The sequence below is a fragment of the Pieris napi genome, chromosome 12 (genome assembly GCF_905475465.1).
Source record: "Pieris napi chromosome 12, ilPieNapi1.2, whole genome shotgun sequence".
Lineage (NCBI taxonomy): Eukaryota > Metazoa > Arthropoda > Insecta > Lepidoptera > Pieridae > Pieris > Pieris napi.
This window is the reverse complement of record NC_062245.1, coordinates 8931046-8953505: the sequence shown is the minus strand read 5'-3', so window position 1 is coordinate 8953505 and position 22460 is coordinate 8931046. Positions and strand designations below refer to the sequence as shown.

The 22460-nt window shown below is 34.8% G+C and overlaps 2 protein-coding genes across 3 annotated transcripts in view; one reads left to right on the top strand and one right to left on the bottom strand.

The window, feature by feature from the left end:
- The window catches only part of LOC125054296 (mediator of RNA polymerase II transcription subunit 13), a 45575-nt gene extending 26885 nt beyond the window's left edge, over nt 1-18690 (bottom strand). Inside the window, exons 1-2 of one of the 2 annotated variants that reach the window (XM_047656085.1) lie at nt 18469-18690; nt 2374-2680 (exon numbers count right to left, since the gene is read on the bottom strand). In XM_047656085.1, coding sequence (XP_047512041.1) covers nt 2374-2680; nt 18469-18537 — 376 coding nt within the window. In that variant the 5' untranslated portion in view covers nt 18538-18690. The remainder of the gene's footprint in view (nt 1-2373; nt 2681-18468) is intronic. The other variant, XM_047656084.1, reaches the window with a different exon arrangement.
- Nucleotides 18691-18981: 291 nt separating this feature from the next.
- LOC125054298 (39S ribosomal protein L50, mitochondrial) lies at nt 18982-20386 on the top strand. Its single transcript, XM_047656086.1, has 5 exons — nt 18982-19171; nt 19266-19351; nt 19425-19621; nt 19739-19858; nt 20212-20386. Exons 1-5 carry the CDS (start codon nt 19127-19129, stop codon nt 20325-20327), a joined length of 564 nt encoding a protein of 187 aa, XP_047512042.1. The 5' UTR covers nt 18982-19126; the 3' UTR covers nt 20328-20386.
- The last annotated feature ends 2074 nt before the right edge of the window (nt 20387-22460 follow it).

Here is a 22460-nt window from a genome sequence, read left to right as displayed (position 1 = left end):
TCGCGTCCACCGGGTCAGCTGTTAATCTCCGAGCAAATAGGCTCACGTAGAGAGCCGGCTCGGACAGATTCCTCGCAAATTGTTACCAGGAGCCAGTGGCGTAACAATAGGGAGGCAGGGCTGGCAAAATGCCACGGGCCCCCGACACAAGAGGGCCCTGCCCAAGAGATATTATGTTCTATGGATGAATGTGAAGTCTCCAATACGCATTGGGCTAGCGTGGGGACTACAGACCATTCCCTCTCGCCTAAGGGAGGAGGCCTATGGCCATTAGTGGGACATATAGGTACAACGTGTAATTAAGTACGCTGAAAATCTCGAAGTTTATCAAAATTAAACTGAGTACGCGTGACGATTTTTACTGATAGGGCCCCATCAAAAGAATTTGCCACGGGCCCCAGATGGTATAGTCATGCCACTGCCGGGAGCCATCGGCGTAAGGCTGTTCACATTACTAAAGTTTCATTGTTTGAAAGCTTTATAACCAGATAACATAATATTGTTAGACGTCTATGCAATTTATATAATGTGGCGAGTATTTATCAAGTTTAAATAGCCTTGTGTCCAGTTCTGGTAGCTTCTACAGGACGGGAAATTGCTGTAGGTACGGTTATTTCCGTTCGCAGTTGAACCGGCGGCGACCTTCGATCGAATGCAGCCATTTTCCGTCCAAGTTTATGAAGCAATTATCACTGAATTTACGATTAAATTTCTTCAGATCAGTATTAAAACTAATAAGGATCAAAAATAGTAAGATTTGGACTAAATTTGAACTTTGCTAGTTGTTATGAAAAATCTTATAAAAAACAATATTCATAGTAACGGTTTACGCACCTTATCTCGTCATATAAGCAGAAAGTAGGTGAACGAGAGATTTATATTCGAAAACACAGTTTAGTTTCAGTACCGTTGTAATTTTAATGGTGAAACAATCTTAAAAGCGCCATAAAAATAAATACATTTTCAGGTTTCAGTACTTTCGGTAAATAGAAACGAAATCGATCACATTTTCGATATTGCCCTTTACGACGGTGCACTTGGTGACTAGTAGCGCGCACGCGTAACGTTACGCCCACTTCGCGCCTAGGTGCGATATTACGCAACAGAAACACCGCTAACAACTTCCCGATACAATTTGACATAATCGAGTTGATACCGTTTGACATAGGATATAAATTATATTTTATGTAATGATAATATCAATAAATAAGTCAAAGACAATACAGCGCGGAATTGAGGGCGAGAGGAGCGATGACAGTGACAAAAATACAAACCGTTTATGTAGATTTATGTCAGATTCTATTTTAAGACCACGTTGCAGTCGGGTGAACTTGCACTCAAATACTGTACAACCGATATTATTTGAATAAACAGATTCGAGTGAAACAAATATTTAAACAAAACTTTTCCTGCCTTCCTTCCTAAGTTAGGAATTAAAACTTAGGCCTTTTTATACATATTTGTTTTGTGTTGAATTTGTGAAAGCGTATTTAATTTCTAATTGTAGTATTAGTTATGGCGTCGAAGGAATTCGCATAATGGTGTCAAATCTAAAACTTATTTTGTAAGAAAGTTTCGCGGTCAATTGTTCCTAAATGCCAGTTATCAGTACAATATATCGTGTCTACAATTATTATTTTATTTCTCAATAACAATTAAGTTTCTCTCTGCTGTAATAATGTGAGACAGGCTACGACTATTTGCCACCTTTTACGTGTATCAAGTATCCATAGGTTATATAGAATAATGTGTAGTATGGCGACATCAACTAATATCAAACATTTGGGAGAGAGAGACCGTAATTTAAAAAAATGTAATGAAATATGTAGGTTATAATAGGTATAGTGTTTAAGATTTTGTAACAGATTAACGTAATGATTCAACTTAATCTCTTACCAAGTTTGTCGCGATCGGAGGATCACTTCACGATCTTAATCTTTAGCCTTATTATCGCGAATGATACAACATCCCGGGGTTTTGTTAAACGAGCTGTTACAGCCATTAATCTATAAAGCGGTGATTATCTGTCCAACAGAGGCAGCTATCAAGCGCTTTCAGCAATCAACTTCAACGTTTATCGGTATTATAGTGGAATATTATCGTTATCATGACACTACAATGATTATTTTCGGCGCGCGATAATGTTATGTCACAACTATTGTTATTAGATTGATTATATTTAGTCTCCACTTTTTTTAAATATAAATTATATTTAATGACGATTTCATAGGTTTAGAATGTTATCTGTGTTTTTAACGATACTTTGAGAGTACTTAGTCATAAGTCGATAATTCTTTTTGCGAATAAACAAAACCAGCTTTATGGCTCTGCTACTGAGATATTTTCGTGGTATATAAATTTAAAAGAACTTACGACTCTCCAGCAGTTCGGAAGCGACGAGTCCGGTGAGGTCGGGCTCCTCGCCGTACCAGAAAATCCAAAGTTCCTTGGAGGCTCGCAGGGAAAGCGGCGGCGGCGCTGGCGCTGGCGTACTCATATCTAAGTCGAGTGGTTGCGGGGCCGGCACACGTCGCCATACGCACAGTATGTCTCCAGCAAGACACCGCGCATAGCTGCTGATCACAGGATCGGCCAGAGGTGCCGCCCCATCTTCGGTCTCGCCGCCGCCGCTTGTCTCGCCCCATACTAGCTTACGCCATTTTATGCCGTGAAGTTCCGTCTGAAAGAAAACATGACAGAATTAAAACAGACGATATCTAATTTCTTATACAATATGTACTATTTCTAAATAATATGCCGCAAATTCTCCTACATCGCTACGTTACGTACTAAAATACCAAAATTAACACCGGATCAAATATTTTTTTATAATACTAACAATCGTAGGTGCCGACATTGTTTTAGCGAACAGCGATCGAGTGTATTTACATAATAATAAGGCACTAAATACAACGTTTTCGGTTAACATTCCGAAACTGACCCTACAAGTCTAGACGTCTTAAATTCTCCACATAACAAAGCTAAAATACCTGGTTGAATTGCGTTAACGAGTCGTGAAGAGATTAATAAATTAAACAATAACCAACGTGTTTAAAACATGTATTGTTTGTGTTATAATTTCCATACAAGAACATAAAACGTATAATCGTGGGGCATGGTTAATTCTGCATGTATACAAATCAGTGATTAAAGTATCTTTTTGTTCCTTTACTGTGGCCTTGTAACTTGATTCTGACACTCTAAAATATAGTAAAATAAAATATAGAATTCAACGCGGTTCATTGTTATATGGGCATAATGAAACGGTGAACGTCTAAATGTGACCTTTGCAATGTTAACTTTAGGTCAACAGAATACAGTTGATGTGCAAGCTTCGAGTTAATTTGCAAAGTGATGTAACTCATAAGTTAACAACCTGTCAACCGCTTGCTATTAGAAGGTGATGTGGGTCGGTTCGCTATGCAATCCGGTAATATGCTTATACTGCATGCCTAAGATATACTCAAACTCAAACTCTCAAACTCAAAATATCTTTATTCAAGTGGGTAACCAAGTACACTTTTGAATCGTCAAGTTAAATTTACATTTACTACCAGTTCGCAAGTCAAGGGCGTAGAGCGGGTACGAAGAACTGGCAAGAAACTTTCCGCCACTCTTTTTAATCGCCAGGTATTGTCATACAAATTGTTTGAACTGGAGCAATTCAATCCCAAGGATTAGGATCATTTAAGTAGTCCTCAAATTTATAAAAAGCTTTGTTGATTAGTAAAAAGCTTTGTTGATTAGTTATTATTAGATTATAAGTAAATAATACGACAGACTAACCAATATTTACTCATAAATTAAATAAAAACCCACACTAACTTTAACTAAATCATTTCTACCTATTTATTACTCATCTAATATATTTTCATTGTTAGGAAATTTTAATTAATGCGTTTTTAAATATAATATATATAAATCAGGGGAAAACTGGCAGAAGGCTCATCTGATGCCAACGCTCATGGGCTCGCGAGTGCGTTGCCACCCGTAACTTGTTAGTTCGCATTTCTACAATATTTCGAGTACCTACTTCTAATGAAAATTAAAGCGCATAGAGCTGCGGTCTAAAACCGCGTAGTTGTTTAAAACCCATAATCCTAAGGTCATTGTACTAAATTCCGCTGGCATCTGCGGCGGAAGGGGCCCTAAGTACACCTGGCAGACGCGCGTGGGGTCGCATCGGCTGCGATAAGGCGACTCCTTCAAGTGCTCGACTTATGGTATACTGGTAATCTCTTGGTTAAATAGACTGAATTATAAACCACAGACCATTACGTACAGTCGGGGAAATATTAAAAGAATTATGATTCACGAATCAGATATAGACAATATACCTACTACAAATTCTTGATATTTTTGCTCATAAAATATACTTGGGCCTCATTATCTAAGAATTATATTCGACAATATTTAGATTGGGCTAAAGATAAATTAACTTATATAAGTATCAAGTGGTAGGGTGAGAAAGAATTCGAGTTCGCTCCGGTAGACGCGGAGGCCGCTTTCTAACGCCCGATGCGCCCGCTTGCTCTGCTTCACTTTCTATTGTGTGACGCGATCACGCGTCTTCACCGAAACACGGATCTAAGTATTAAAAATTCGATCAACGAATGATTCGGTGATCGACGGGTGTTTGCTAAAATCCTTGTAAAATGTAACAAGTACGAAATAAATAAATGATAACAATAATCAATGAATATTCCCTGATCACAAAGATCTAGTGGAACAATAGTCTAAAATTACTAAGAATGAGGATGTATTCTTGAAGAAGGAAATGAGGCGGATATTAAGAGGCATATCCGCCAAAGCCCGAGCTTCAGCATAAGTTTATCTTGTCAAGTGAGGTGATTTAAATTTAAAATGAATTGGTGCGATCTACTGACCTCACAGCGTCTGTCCGCGGAAGTTATTGTAAATTTCTATTTTATAGAAATAAAATGTCTAGTTAAAATGCCTTTTAATGTAGCAAAAATACCCTACATTCCGTAACCATGAACGGCAAAACTGCACAGCCAAAAAAGTCGAACACCGCTAGACACGAGGGAGACAGATGTATCAGTCCGAGCGAGTAGGGACATCGCGAAAGTGAGAGGAGGCGACCGAGACGCGGTGCGGCAACCTCGCACCGGTGCCGGTTACGTTAGTTGCGGGGTAAACAATCGAGGTGATGTGACGGCAAGATGCGCGTGCGCCCCGGCCATGCACTTCCTTTACTGCATTTTTGTTTTGTGACGTCACCCGTATTCAGGGACAACACTGATGACACGAATTACTTTATTTATATTAGACACCGTATAATTTCTTTAAAGTAAAAGTATGTCAAAACTGCAACCATGTTATTTGTTTTCAGGCATTATATTATACAAAACTACGTAGAAAGAATAAGAGCTTCATAAATAAATTAATATTTCCGAACAAACAAAGCCAGATGACCTTAACCACTAAACATCACCGAACGAATCATTTGTCGCAATTAAATTTACGTAAATTGTGTTTTAAAGTTCATAGTAAAACAACGAAAAAATATTTCAATCAACAAAAAGATTTAAATCGAGAACTAAACAAGAAAAAAAAATCTACGTCACAAGCATATACAATCTGGAACAGCGACATAGTGCGTGACATAAGCACCGTATGTCGAGCACTTCCGCGATCATCATTATGTGCAGCATGTTGCATTTCACTAGCAATTACACCTCCCCTAACATCAAGCAATATAAGACTTCACAAATGAAAAAATAAAGACCAATTCGGTATGTCTTCACTTCACGTATTTTATTACTACGTGCTAAACGGCGTTATGGCCTTTAGATTATAATTTTTGGTAGACACGAAATTCAATTCACGAATTTAGAAAGCAAAGCAACTTTCGAGCAGTTTTTAGTTTATTATTAAGGTGGGAACTGACCAATGTTACGAAGTGTAATGTAACATGTAATGTAATGTTGTACAGCGAGCATTCGTGCAGTCAGTACGTCGTGTTACGTTGTTTTTCCCCGTAACACGACGTACTGACTGCACGGAATACTCGCTGTGTAACATTACATTACATGTTACATTACACCTCGTAACGTTGGTCAGTTCCCACCTTTACAAAAGTGACAACCATTAATGGGAAATATACGAAAACCAAGATCTTTATTTCACGGCCTCGTAAATTTATTGAAATCGGAATAAAAATTTGACTTAAGAGTTTAGGGTTACCTATGAACATTCTTTCGACATCTAAAAGCACAATGGGGTAGTGTGGGTGGCGACAACGAACCAATTACCGTTATTTCCTTCTCAGATTTTAGTCTCAACAAAAACGTGTGCGAGCGAGACGAATAATGCGGTACCACAATGAGTTGTGTATCAACTCCGGTTATCTGCAATGTTAAGATGATAAAACAATTACCTCTGACCTGAAGATACTTAACGCTGTCAGATTATATTATTGCTTTAAAAGAATCCATGATTATGACGTATTATCGATTTATTGGAAACAAATCGATTTATCAACAACAAACGTGAAAGCTGGTAAATTGTTTACATTGTTTTTACTTTTTATTAACATTTTACATATCGCTTAATTTTTTTTAGATTTGAATCAAACTTAAGACAAGTACAATAGGAGTATAAATTGAAATTGCTATGCGTTGAGCGCGCTATGAGGCACGCGCCGCGAATCGGTGAGGTCAAGCGCGCTGCGCGGGCGCATACAATCGGCAGACTTGCCGATCCTTCAACAATACTATTATGAATCGCATTACATCGACCTAACATCAACAACAATATTTATAGACCGTATTGTATACGAGCCTTATAAAAATTTAACTTTATTTTTTTTAACGTATTCTGTTACTTATAATAAATGTAACTACCGTGTAATCATTGTAATAACCCTTAAAACTACAATTAACTTCCCCAAAAGTACTCTCCAAACAAAGCTCATTAATAAATATTTCGATTAGGTATGTCTTGTTACATTGTGAATTGTGATCACTCCATTGTTCGCACGCATTCGCAATGTCGTAATCGCGTAGAATTAATAAGTTGGTAATCGTTTCGTGGTGGGGTCGCTGAACTGCGGTGAAATCAAAGACGAACAACTGTCTTTCTTGATAATTAACCCAGTAGAACTGTTTGAAAACCAAAATGCATATATATTTAAAAAAATTCTATCCCTAAATATGCTTTTTATTATTTACAAAAATACTATTCATATTAGGCAAATATTATATGCTAAATGTACTCAAACCATATCATATCTTAATTATAATTGACCAATACGAAATGTTTTATTGTAAAAAACAGCGGAACATCAACATCAAAGCTACCAATTAAAGGAACGTGAAGGAACGCCTCATACATACTCGTGATGTAAGATAAGATTTTTTCATTTCTCTTTGCTGAAGGCGAATGGAAATGGAAACAAAAAATATGAGAACGGGGTGCAAGCATGAAGGGTGCATATGCAGGGCGCAGGTAGATGAGGCGGCGAGTGCACTACCCAGCTAACGGTAAAGGTATCCGCGTGCGGTCAACGAACCTCGATCCACTGTACATCTAGAATTTTGAGCATTTGCCCCAGTTTTTTGGGACGGCTATTACGTAAGGGTATAAGGCTTGCCGGTTTATGGCTTTTATTGGTGTAATAAAATACGTTATGTATCGAGAACATCGAACATAATAATTTCGATGTTTATTAATCAGTTTGTTATGGATTCTACCACTTCGCTAAACGTACGATGTTTGCAACAAGTTTCAACTAATGAATATTTAAAAAAGATGATATTATAATAGCTATTATTCTTATTAAAATAGCTTGGCTGAAGACAAGCTACAAACAATCATATAAGCGTAAAACGAAGATAAAAAAGGTTTTTTATATGCAATTCAATAAGATTTAGTGTCTGATGTAGCACGCTGTTTCAAATATTACAACGCCATGTTTCTTGTAAAGCTACTGCGACAAAATAATGCGGAGAGCGGACACCGTGCGCAAGCCGTGCTTACATGAATACAAAAGAGGAACTTGAAAGCTTATAATATCGTACAAGCCGAGCACTACCGCCTACCTACCGTAAAGCATCGTGATCATTTTAAACAATGCTTTTTTGAGTGCTTTTACAATAATGTAGGTTATATTTTATTTTACATAAAAATGTCATTGCATAGTAACAAAGCTTTTACATAAAAATGTACATTAAGTATATTTGGGCAATAAGCATTAAACAAGGTGTGAAACTGTCACGATCTGAATTGTATTTCTTGTATTAAACTTACATACAAATAATTACATATACCCTTTTAGGTCAAAATTAAATATATTTTCTATACGTTTTGTGAATTGTAAATAATAAGGGTATAGTTACTGCCGGTTCAATGGTAACACGAAATCTTGTTTTATGCACTGTTTAGTAAGTGGCACACGGCAAGTACTTTGGAGGCGACTGGATGTAAAGCGTATCGAAGGCTGTATTCATTTGAATAAACTTAGAATTCATTACAGATTTGTTCCGCTAAATACAATGACATAAGGACTAATTGAATATTAGATCATGAATATAAATAAACCTCTGGATGCGTCGTCGTTCAATAACCAAAGTTCATTATGAAGGTCAAAGGTGCCAGTTGAAGTTCCGTGGAGTTTAAATTGGAAATTCCCGATACTTGTAGTTCTCTTTCAATAACATAATATACACATCAACACCACTCAACCCGGAACAGAGAGGGCTGTGAGAACACAAACAACCTTTTTTACAACCGGAATTGTGATAATTTACCTTATTTTACTCGAAAAATGCATCAAAACAAATGAAAATCATTTATTCATTAAGGCTATGTTCACATGTAACGCGCGTTAACGCGCGTCAACGCGCGATCAAATTTGAAGAGCGTTCAGATGATGAGCGCTAACGCGCGTTGCGAGAGTACTCGTCAGTCTAGTTCGGTAGAACGTAGAAAACGGACGTGGAAGAGGCTATTATTTTGTGGTTATATTATAAAGAAAAATATAGAAAAAGAAAACGTACACATTGGGTTCATCCAATTTTGAAAAAAAAAAACAAATTACATTATATTTTTTATACAAATTTGCTATATTCCAACGAGCTGGCCTTTTTTCTACTTCATCGATTAGTAAGTCGATGTCAATATCTTCAATTTCACTCATTTTAAATGCGAGAACAAAATATAATTACGAAAATTAACAAAATTACATGCGATCGCGATGAAAGCGCGCGCTCATCTGAACAGCAAACGGACATTACATTAATATAAAAGCGCGCGTCAACGCGCGATCACCTGCGTCTAGAGACTTTTTCTCTTAGCGCCGCGTTGACGCGCGTCAACGCGCGTTAACGCGCGCTCATGTGAACAGTTGTATGAAAATACCACAATGTCTAGTCGCGCGATTTGAAAACGCGCGTCAAGTTTTTGCCATCTGAACATAGCCATAGGTAACACAATGTACACTTATGAACGTCAAAAATAATATATATATATTAATTGCTTCTAATTTTACATTTACTGCCAGTTCTCAAATCAAGGGCGTAGAACGGAAGAGAAGAACTGGCAATAAACTCTCGGACACTCGTTTTAATTGCCAAGTTTTCGAAATTTTATGATTTAATTTTAGTTTATTACGCTCCTAAATAAGTAACTATTTCAAAATTTCAGGTAGCAAAAATCGTGTAATGTGAGAAATGACTTGGGATTACAAGATCATAAATCTTAATAGTCAAGTCAGTTAAACAACGACGCTGCTCGTCAAGAACGAGTAATACGCAGTAATTTATGCAATCATCCGCGCTCAACGGCACTACTGCTTCATGAGGTTAGAGCAAAATAATCCTGATAACTTTATACTAAAATGGAAAATTGAATTATTATTTTTGAAGTTATACTTCTTTTTGGCGCGTTAGGGAAAAATGATGAGATTATATTTTTACGATGCGCGCGCACACCCCGTCACAAAAAACCGACACCCTGAATATCTGTTCAAACGTCGGTAAAACAGTCTGGGTCGCTAGTTGGCGCTTGCTCTGTTTTATCGACAAGTTGCATTGTCTGTCATGGCGTAGAGTTTTTCCGAGTCGTGTTTGTTTTAACCAAAATAATGATTTCTATACGAGAAAACCCGTTCCAATGTGATAAAAAAAAATTGTGTCCATTGTAAAATATCTTGATTAGGTGTCACCTATTCTGTGTACAAGTGATTTTGTACAGAGATGGTTAATTCTCTAAGAACAGCAGTATAGATTTTTTAGAAATCCATAAGTAGCTAAGTGGTCTGTATTATAGGTTCATGAAGTTCATATGGATTTTTACTAAATATTCGTCCTCTCCAAACCAGAAAAACCAATACACGGCACTCAGATATCCAAAATTTTTAATTTTGATTGAATTTAATCGGTTTAATTAATGCGGAACTGGACTAACAAAGTCAAGACGGCAAAGTGAAAGTATTATTTCCTGATATAATTTCGGTAACACACTGATAGGTACCTACTTTCAACGAAGGCCCTTTGTATATACATTATACGATATTGCACCACTGACAATCTTACGTTACGTTAACCCAGTTACAGTACTTGTGAAGAATTTCTTATATAAATTGTATTGTTATGTACAGGGACAATCACAGATATTCAACACTTAGACACACAACACTAATATAAATAGCATTTTTATTTCAATAATGTTGGATTGATTTAATAACTTTATGATGCAATGTTAATAAAAACTAAATAATTAAAAATCATTCCGCTAATCAAATAGAAAAGTGAACTTAGAAGAAGAACGCTTGCACTTAAGACTGCTGAATTAGATACATGTAAGTAAACTAAAAGTAAACTTTCTGAAAGATACCTACACATTCTACTATACATAGCCGCTGACAGGAGCATCAGCAAAGTTAATAATATAATACATTGTGGGCATGGACGATAACTGACACAAGAGTGTCTACTAAATTGAATTTAATACAAAAATATATTGTAATAATATGTATTATACATAACTATTTTATTACATGTTTACAGTACAATAACAGGAGTTAAGAGAAAACTGGTTTTCCGTGAGCTGATGGCCAAAATGAAGGGCCAAGGTGAACAATACAAAGATAATTATGTACTTAACATACCTATTTACATAGACGAGATAAACACTACAGTAGTTTAAACTAAGCGTTTTAAACACAACAATAACAGGAGGCACTAATTGTTACTAGCAAACCACTTAAATCAATCTAAATGCTTAATTTTCAATTACAGATGATGCATACGTGTAATTATGTTGTAAAATTATTTGCATTTTATTACTTTTGATTTTCTTTAGTATTTAAAAATTGTATTCATTGCTTTGTGTTTTGTGTAGATGAGAAAGATTGAGCGCTCACTTTCTTGTGAGACGCGAAGTCATGCCAAGCTTTGTGACATTTATTTACAAAACAACTTCGAGGCTAAACCGCATTTAAAACAGTGCGTTTTCGTATAAATTACTACCAGTTATGTACTTCACGTAAAACTTTATAATAATTGTAATAATAAATATTAAAATTAGGTTATTTTAGTAAAAGGAAACAAGATCACAAAAACAGCTTAACAGAATCACTTTTTCGAAATACCTTACACGCGTGCTCTAATAAAATATAATCTATGCAGCAAGGATAAATATTAACGATACTATAGTAAGTCTAAGTGAAACTGTAAATACCAAAGAGAGTTGCATTATGATTACTGCCAGAAAACTATATATTATACATACTACCTAATAATAGGAAGTCACAAGCATAAGGATAAAATGTAAACGAAACCAATATAAGAAGTTTTGTTTTGCATATATACAGCGGGCGTTGTTCATCTGTAAAAACTGTTTCAAGATCATCACACGTTGTTGATATAAAATCAAGAGCAATAATAACATTGTATCGACGCAGGGCTCCTCAGTTATCTTGACCCACATACAGCGTTCTCATTTGCACTCTCGCTACTAATCTACTGAGTAGGTACAACCCTTAAACCACTCCTTAACTAACGGATGTTTATAATTACAAATATGAAAAGTAAATTTTGCTAATAGCAAATTTAACAATAACCTTCGCCCGTCGATTAACTTAGATTTGATATTACTAAAAAATACGCATTTCCGGTAGACGAAGTGCAATATAATGCAATCTACCATAAATAAATACGTCAATCTAGAAGGAAAACTTGGTTGCGAATTGACGCTACAAATAACAAAACCATTTATAATACGATCATGGCTTGTCTGTAAAAGAAATACAATTGTTTCGAAAGGCAAAGCTTTTTGTTAAAACATCTTAGCATTATGCAAATCACGATGGTTATACGGTTTTTTGAGGATAATGTATGTAAGGCACTTATGATTGGCACTTTGATATCCTTATACCTTGACCTGAAAGTACCAATACCAGGTCAAGGACATGACATAATATGTGTAATGCATCTTTGTACGCTTCGAAAGTTGAATGGTTATTAAATAAAAGTATGGGAAAGGTTAATAAGATATTTTAAACCAACGAGAATAAGTCAAGAAATAGCGATATTATAAGGTACAGTAATCCCTCCTACAACACGGTAGATTGGTTCCGTGTTATAGTTAACGTTGTAGGAGTCTTCTCGCATAACGCGCTTGTATGACCCCATATAACGCGTTATTTACAAATGATTCGCGTTTAACTTTTCTCGTTAAGTGGGAATTATAGTATATTATGAAAATACTATGTTATGAACGAAAAAGTGAAAGTACAAATAATTCTTAATGTCACAGTACAGAAATATAACGTGTGAAATCCCAGCGTTAAATGCGGGAATAACCGTGTTATACAAGAGACTGAACCCTCGCGTATAGTGAAAATGTGTTGTAAGGGGGTTTACTGTATTTAAAAAGCCAACGCAAAATAATATTTTGAATTTACATATTTCACGTTCTTTAATATAGATAATAACACAATCATACTTCAATGGTACAATGTTACACAAGCAATACTATGAACATATGCACCCCAAGCTTTCCAAGCTTCGAGAAAGTTTCACTTTGATCCAGAAATGCTTACAATAAGTTTGTTATGAAAGCGCGAGGACAGAATGTAGGTGAAGGACGGTCCTAACTGAGTGAAACGAGTACTTTTGCGATCCTTCAAAGCAAATAGAAAAAGTGGTTTGCAAGAATTAAACTGCTTTGATGTAAGATTGTGATAATCGTAAATCAACTAAATTAGTTACATTAACAAAAAATGCGTCCTAGTAGAATAACCACTGTTTAAAATAAGTATTTTTTATTAATTAAATCATTGTATTTATGCTGTCATGAAAAACAAAATATGAGTATTTTTGTTTAAATAGTGCCATTAGACTTATTTTTTGTCTATGAATAAGGGGCATTAGAAAATACGTTCAAAGTTAATAAGTTCTATGTTTATAAGGGTTTCACGGGATTAAGATTAAATTCCAATTCTAAACGAATAATAATGGTTTTAATGCTAGGTGTTATTGAAATCATTGGACATAGATAACAAAACTATTCATGTTACTAACAACTCGGGATCAAAGACACGATGATAACATCACTATCGCTTTGATTAGGAACTGTTTGCAAATCGTAATTTGCTAAATTCCTTTTGAACTTTTGAGCTTTAGCAGCTTTCAATTTACAAGTCACTGTTAGTTTACTTTTTACAATAAGGCATATTATGTATGGAACATGATATAAGTACTTTTTGAAAAAAACATTACTTAAAATATATTTATTTCTATAAAATAAAAATTCCTTATGAATAATTCTGTAAAAACATTTTCACAACATGTAAGATAATCTATTTCACATGTCTATTTTGTTATCAGTTAGTTAATTTTATGGTTTAACGTCAGAGAAGCTACTAGGTAGTTCTGATAAACAGTGATAAAATACTCATTGTTAGGTAAAACTAATATATCTCAGTCTTGACACAGTAACTTAATATCAGACAATTAAAAATAAATTTGGTATAAAACTATTTATTAATAAGAAGTAGAACACAGTTGCCATACAGTTTTGATTCAACTGCTTAGTCTTAGATACAATTACCGCAACCATTTGAATAATTATCATCAACCTTATCAGTCGCGCACAGAGACCAATAAGTTTATATGTTTTAAACAATGATCTTCTCATCATTTTGTTAAAATGTATTTTAAATTTATCTCTTTACATATACCTAAGCAACCATCATAAAATCAGTAATAAATCTAAAGGTCCAGTGCCATAAGAGGCCTAATCGCTTAGCAATTACTTTCAGGCAACCCATGTTAAAAGAGTGCTACAATAAAGAGTGATAATGTAATTTAAATTAAATACATTGAAGTGTATAATAATCTTAAATATAAAAATATAAACAAGGTTATACAAATCTGTTTCCTCAACAATCACATTATTATGGTGTATGGCTATTAGTACAGGATCCATCGCCCATTTTTGCACTTGATTACTATCAAGCTAATTTTCCGTGAGTAGCTTTATTTTGATGAGACGCCCAATAATTTCCTGTACGAAACTCTCGATTGTGGTAGCTAACAGAAGTAGCTAGGATAAAATATGTTGATTTGATGATTCTCAAATATTGTTTACTAACTGAATTTTTTTTTGTTAAATCTCAAGACAATTATCTAAATTATTCGAAAAAATATTTGTCCTACAAAATCTATGGTTTGATCGAAGAGTCCCCTCTTTCCGACATGTATCGATAACGAGGTCATCATAAATGATTACTAACCAGCTGATTTTTTTTTATTTACTTAGTTAATATTTATGTAATTTAACAGACATATTGTCCTACAAATTGCGCGGTACGTTATCCCGGTCCTACGCTCAGAAATTGTTAATACCACAAGACCATTTTTCTCATTACTAACTGTAGGACAAAAATATCATATAATAGGTTAGTGTGTTCTCTGCCCAAATGAAACAACGTCCTACAAGAAAACAGGTATGTATCACTAGTCCGACAAGAATTGTAATTTTTTCGTTTTCCTATTTGTCAAATAACATACAGTGAAAAAATCTTTTTTAAAATTTAAATAACTTTATTTTTTAGTAATCTAGGTACAAAAATTTGTGTAGTATTCATATATAAAGAAGTTAATCTTCATCAGATTCATTTGATAAATCTTCGCTACTAACATCGCACACACGATAGTTAGTATTAAATTGACAAATGTGGTATACTATTTTGGTATCAGCTTCTTCATGATAACAAGAGAAATTATAGTCAATGACTCTTTTTATTTTATTTTCACTAGATACCTCATAAGTGTAACATTGATCATAATTAAGTTTAATAGTCTTTCCTGTGATCAAAGTAATAAATTCGTCCCTTGTCCAATCTTCATTTAAAAATTTTACAAATTTTTCTTTAAAATTGTTGCTCCTCAATAATTTGCAGAAATCTGAAGGACGATTATTCTCTTTACGTATTACGTCATATTGTGTGTCATCTTCACCTCTCAGATTTTATGTTCAAAATCTTTAATACTGGGTTTTTGGTTTCATTGCTACCTCTGTTAGCTACCATAATTGAGAATTTTCGCATAGGAAATTGTTGGGCGACTCATCGAAACGAAGCTATTCACGAAGATTCAGCTTGATAGTAATTATTTTTACATCATGGATCTGTACTACTACTTTTGAGCGTAGGACCGGGATAACGTACCGCGCAATTTGTAGGATAATATGTCTGTTAAATTACATAAATATTAACTAAGTAAATAAAAAAAAATCAGCTGGTTAGTAATCATTTATGATGACCTCGTTATCGATACATGTCGGAAAGAGGGGACTCTTTGATCAAACCATAGATTTTGTAGGACATATATTTTTTCGAATAATTTAGATAATTGTCTTGAGATTTAACAAAAAAAAAACAGTTAGTAATCAATATTTGAGAATCATCAAATCAACATATTTTATCCTAGCTACTTCTGTTAGCTACCACAATCGAGAGTTTCGTACCGGAAATTATTGGGCGTCTCATCAAAATAAAGCTACTCACGGAAAATTAGCTTGATAGTAATCAAGTGCAAAAATGGGCGATGGATCCTGTACTATATGTATTCAAATTATACCTATCGAAAAACTTGATTTTCTCCTAATAGAAATATCTCCCAATATTAAGGCTTTTTCAAATTTTAGGAATCCGTTTGGAAGTTTAGTTTGGAGATAGAATAATGTTTTTATGTTCATGGATTTATTACAAAATATTATATATAATACTATACATAGTCATATAACCTGTGTGCACTTGCTTTAGAAAGATATGAACAGTACTTTGCTTTTAAAGATTTGTTTTTATGATAGTTTTTAAATTCTTCTCAAAAGCAAATTATCTATGTCAGTCTTTTAACATTTAATTTCATCCACCTAAGTCCTAAATTACAAGAAACAAATTGTATCGGTGTATACAAATTAAAAGACTTACACTTAACTTGTATTGGAATAAAATAAGCTTATTTATAATCATTAAGTAATCAGGCATTTACAATTACCTTGTCTACATAAGGAACAAGTTTTCCGTCAGCAATTCAAGATTCCATTAAGGTAGTACATTCAAGAGGCATATTTGTTGGTCACTATGACCTTAATCACAAAACAAAAATTGAGCGTATTTATAAAGATTTAGTTAAATTTGCAGAAATACAAAGTTTTACTTCAAAGATGTCCATATTAGTGAACGTTTGAATTTATTAAAAGTCAGTAATTTACTACATATGTATTTATAATTGTCTTTACACCAAACTAGTTTATATTGGAAATACCCTATATTTTAATATCACACTTGTTGCAAAAAGTATTTACTCTCTACCTACCAAGATTGCAATAGGTTGCCTTATAGCATGAATAACTTAGTGGAGGTTGGCCACTATCTATGAACAATATCGCCGCAATGGCTCCGGTAAACTAAAATATTAAGGCTTGGCAGCCTGTATCTAACATGAAATGGGACAGGGAATAAATTCCCTAATTTTATAGTATTTAATATTCAGAGCATCTTGTAACCATGGTCAAAAAACATAATAAACATGCAGATTATTAATAATATAATTAATTTACGAGAGTTAAGACGCAGTCGCTAATTTAATATAAATTGCAGTTTTACGCGTGTTATCGTTGTGGTGGCATGGGAAAGTGCTGTAGCCGACCATTTATGAACGGGTGAATGAATGTAGACACCCGCGCCAAGAGCGCGTTTGCTTTTAAGATTTAAAAAAATATGTCTGTTTTATATAACTTATAATTAATACTTAAATTTATTTAAATTTACTTCTTTAAGTTAACAAATATTTAATCAGGTCTTTTTTTACCCTTTTTTTATATTTTATAATATTTCAATATTAAATTTTCAAAGCTTGTAAATGGATTTATGACAATAAAAAGCGAAAATGTAATCTACAACAGTGGCGAGTGTATTGACCCGGCGCAATGTCAGGCTAGTGTAAGTCAATGCGTCACCGACCCGCGACCGTCCGATGCGTTTGATATTTGGTAGATAATCGCTTGACAAAAAAAATCGAGTCAACATACTATGTATAAATAAGGCACTAAGAAGATAGGCCAAGAAATCAGTAAGTTGTGTCGCCGGTTCATAGGCAACGCGGAGGGAGACGGGTGCAGGCGCGCGCCGCAGCATCGAGATGTAGCAACGCGTCAGGTGTAAGCGGCGCCGGGCGGCGGGCTGCTCCGGACTCCGAGGACGAGCGAGGAGCGACCTCCACACCCCGGCCCGCCCCACCGCCCGCACGCACACCCGCTAATCCACCACAGAATACAACCTGATAACATTCGCGACAGCTACATCAACGTTACGCAAAGCGACTCAACACTACAAAACCACGATAATGAATGACTGTACCGTTCTTCGACATAAACATTCCCACTATCATAATTTAAGTCGCAGTATCGGAACGAACGCAGCACTAAGAATGTAAGTGTAAGAAAGTTATTTCCTCGACCTGGCGAAACTAGTCTTGCGAACGCATTACGGTCCGCGTTACGGCCAGGTGAATTCAAAATGACCTCTATGAGCTAGGGGCTTCTGATGGCCTCGCTCGCCGATTGCGGTGATATTTTATGGGTTAGCAACACGACATGACTCCTCAACTCGAAGAACGATGCCAGGATGACTAACATGCGACCGTCATTTACTAACTATGCTTGTATTCTTCCATTCGAAGTCTTTGAAACACTTGATCGATTTCATTGCCGTATAGCAATTAAGGTGAATTTTGAGTAACATCATCACTTAACGATAATTGGACCGTTTGCTTGACGTGAATAATATTGATGATTTTATGTACAACTCACTCCTTTCACTAAACCGATAATACATAACAATATCGTTACGATAAATACTAATCTGTAAACGTAATAATTTCAAAAGAAAAGTAATATACCTACAACTTCTTTCTCAATGTAAAAGTGACTTACCAAGGCGAAGAAGTTTGTGTGGCAATCCTCGAGACTAGCACCGTTTGTTTGGTGATTTTGGTGCGTCATGGTAGTCCAGGGCACTTCATTTTCATATCACAACACTAAAAACAGGTTCAAACTAAAAGAAACCACTCAAAATCTTAAAATCATCACCGACATTTAGTGAAGTTTTCACCTTTCAATGGCGACTGGAAAATGGCGGATGGAGAAACAACAACCCAAGCCGACACTAGCGCTCATAGCGACAAAAAAAGTAAACATCGAATATTCGTCCAGAAATATCTACAATTCTTATCTACGGTATTATATCGCAATATTAATCAAATATCTTCTTATTAATAACTGTAAAATTTTAAAATTGGTTCATATAGTAACTTTTTCATATTATATTCAAATATTTTAAATAAGGGTATATTTTTCCTATTTTAGAACGCATTTTTAAGGAAACGGAACGTCATAATTTAAAAAATCAAAAATATGTCAGCAGTCAATTGACAATTGATAAATCTGACTTTATTTTAGATTTCCCAATGACTAATTTGTTAGGTTAGAAAAATATCTTAAGAGTTAAGGCATTTCAAAATAATAACACAACTTCAAAGTTCAATTAAATAAAAACTAGTAATTAGATACTGGTTTACTATATTAACCTATTATGTTGCGTAATTTAATTATCTCGGCTACTCGGACCAATTTCCAGGTAAATAGTAAACCGTTATGTTATAATGTTGTGTATTATGAGTGTAATGGCACTATTATAAATATGTATTTAATATCTGATTATCTTGTGACAGCTAACATTAGTAAGGCATAAAAAGAAGAAATTCCCAAAGATAGACAAAAAAATACAAGCAGCTGCTGAATCTCTTGCATCAAGAGGGTAACAAATTAACCATAATATTGCTAAATTTTCATTTTGTTATAGGTATTTTAATTATTATTTCTTATTAAAGGTTTCTTCGACCCAACAAACCTTGGGACCCACCAGTTGATATTGAAAATGTAGTTCATAAAATCTGTTCTAATTACGGTCTCCATGCTAAATCAGAATTTGATTCTCTTGAAATCAAATACAAAGTTCTGAAGTCCTGCTTTGAAGAAACTGGTCATGGTGTACCAAACTCTTTGCTACACACTATTGAAACAGTAGGTATGTGTGTTTTTACTTCAAAACCTAAAAGCTACTTACCCTAAGATAAAATATGTTAAAAATATCAATACATATATTTAATTTTTATAAAATAAATTTATAATTTTCTGATAACAGATGATTTGCAAGAGTTTTATGAAACACCTGTCAATGTCTTAACACCATTTGATGCTCTCAAAAAGATGGACCTGCCTAAAAATCTCCATGTACAAGAAGACTATGTTAGATTTCATCCAGGTAATTATAGTTCCAATCACATTCTAACGATCACGATTTACTATTGAGTTTCTTGAAACCATTTCAAGAAAAAGAAATCTCTTCTCTCATCTTATCTGTAAAACTTACTGGATGATATATTGTTATAAGACATAAATATTGTTCCTACATTAATTATTAGGTTCTCGACCTTAACTATAACTGGTCAAGTAATTGCATAGACATACCATAGACATAAGGAATATGTTTTTTTTACCCAATGCTGTATGGGCACTGGGCACTCTGGTCTTGACCATACTGCCTTTTCTTATGTATTTCCTTCCAGTTGCACAATTTAAATACTTAATTTGTTTCTTAATGAGTTTTTTTTTCAGACAAAGATACATTATTCAATGGTGCAACAGCTTTTCCAAAAAGTTCAACTATAGTTTCTGGTTTAAAAACACGGAAGAAATATGAAGGATACACTGCAAAGAGATCATGGCCTTAAAAATGTTGGTTTTATTGTAGAAGCAAGAGTGATATAGTATTAAAACAATAAATAACAGACATTTTGTTTTGATTTGAATAAAATAGATTGACACAAAATCCATTCATGCTTTAAGGTTATGTCTTCACAATAGCTTGTGATAAGATTGGTGCTTATTAAATGGTATGATTCTCAATGTAAGCAAGTGCTTTCATATTAAATACACCAGAAAAATAACTGATTGTATGAGCGCGCCATTGAAAGAGGTTCTGGGGATTCGTGACTTGGTTGTAATTATTGATAGAAAATTGATGTTTGCATCTCAATTCAATAAAGCACTCAGCACATCCTTACGAACTCTCGGATTTATTAAACGGAATACAGATTGTTAGCCTGTAAAACTAAAATAATTTTGTAAAGGTACCTAACGCTCTAGTGCTCAGTCATAGTGAATATGGTGGCATTATATGGAATCCCTTACATGCGATCCATGCGCAACGCATAGAAAGTATTCAAAGATCATTTACTCAACACATTGCACCAATGAGTACAGAATTCTCTCAAAGGTGTACCAGCGACTTAGGAAATTTAAAATGAAGTCACTGTACGATCAGAGATTTCCAGCCGGTGTCACGTTCTTAATTTCTTATACAAACTGTTAAATGGTCAAATACAGAACAGAAGGTGACCTCTTGTTAGAGGTAATTCTGTTGAATATTAACATGGTCGTCACCTATACCACAAGGTTGAAAATCAACAGACCTATGAGTTTAAGCAACTCTCATTCGAATTCTTCGCGAATACAACAGAATGAACGCTACTTATTTAGATCTTGTTATATTCGGTAGGAGGCTGATTAATTAAAAAAAAAGGGTGCGTGAACTTATGTACGCGCGTAAGAAGTTATACTTCTTTGACATAATTAAAAATAGTTTTTGATTGCATGCAAATAATTAATTACAATTAAATAATCAATATTATTGGAAAAGGAGTCATTATAGTCAATAAAGCTCAGTTTACATTTGAAAAATTAAATAAATAAATATTTATTAATATTACGTATATTTATTATTATTTTCTAATATTAATTAATATTGATTTAAATATTCAAATTAAATCACTTCTGATTATAATTCAGACGCACATATAAAGTTCGCACATAATGAAAACACGTGTTTTAAATGTAGAAACTCAAAGCTTGTGGATAAATATAAATACGCACTACATAGTGAACAGAGGCGGTGTGCGTGCCAACATGCGCCACTAACTTCATACTGATAATTTTGTGTAACGGTGCGCGCGCATCGTAAAATTTCACTCTCATCAAAGAAGTATAACTTCAAAAAAAAAAGCGTTGCTAAGCACCTATCGGCTATTTAATCCGGATTAGGCGAATGAGAATTTTAAAATAGGTAGCCAACTACCTAATTACCAATTAAAAATAATTTAGGGGGCTTAATTCCAAAATCCACGTGTCCACTACCATTTAGAGACTGCGAAGCCGGCCTTGCCCTTTCTGACTACCCGGGGGTTCAAATTGGAACATTCATTTGAGCCACGGACGGGAGTTTGCGTATACGTCAGAGAGAATGTCTGCTCTTGTCGCCTCTGGTTGGAACTAGGCCTCTAAGGAACGGACGTACCTATCCTCTGTGCTACGTGTGGACTGCGATGACTATCCGCGAAACTACGCGTGCTTTTATAGGTCCAACGTCCAACAAGGACAATGCTGAAACTGACCGACTCCTCGAGCACATCCAAATGGCAAGAGATTTTCGGCTTGAAAACTATGGCTAAAATCGTAATTCTTGGCCATTTTAACGCACATCACGCCGAATGGCTTGACTCTGATTACGCGGGGAGATACGACTTAACACAAATGGTATCTGCGTTTACTCGAATGCCAGTTGTGGATGGAGTTAAACCTTCTTTTTTGTACCTTCTTCTTTGCTGATATCGCATCCGGAGAGCTATCAAGTCTCCGGCGACCCGCCTTTGGGTTCGTCCAAAACCACCTGGATATCTTGATTACCCCTAAATTTGAGGGGGGAAACCCCCAAGTTGGCATCACTGCTTAATAGCACAGATTATATAAAGACAAGGTGATCTATAAATTAAAATTGAAAGGCGCAAAGCGATTAGTCATACTTTATT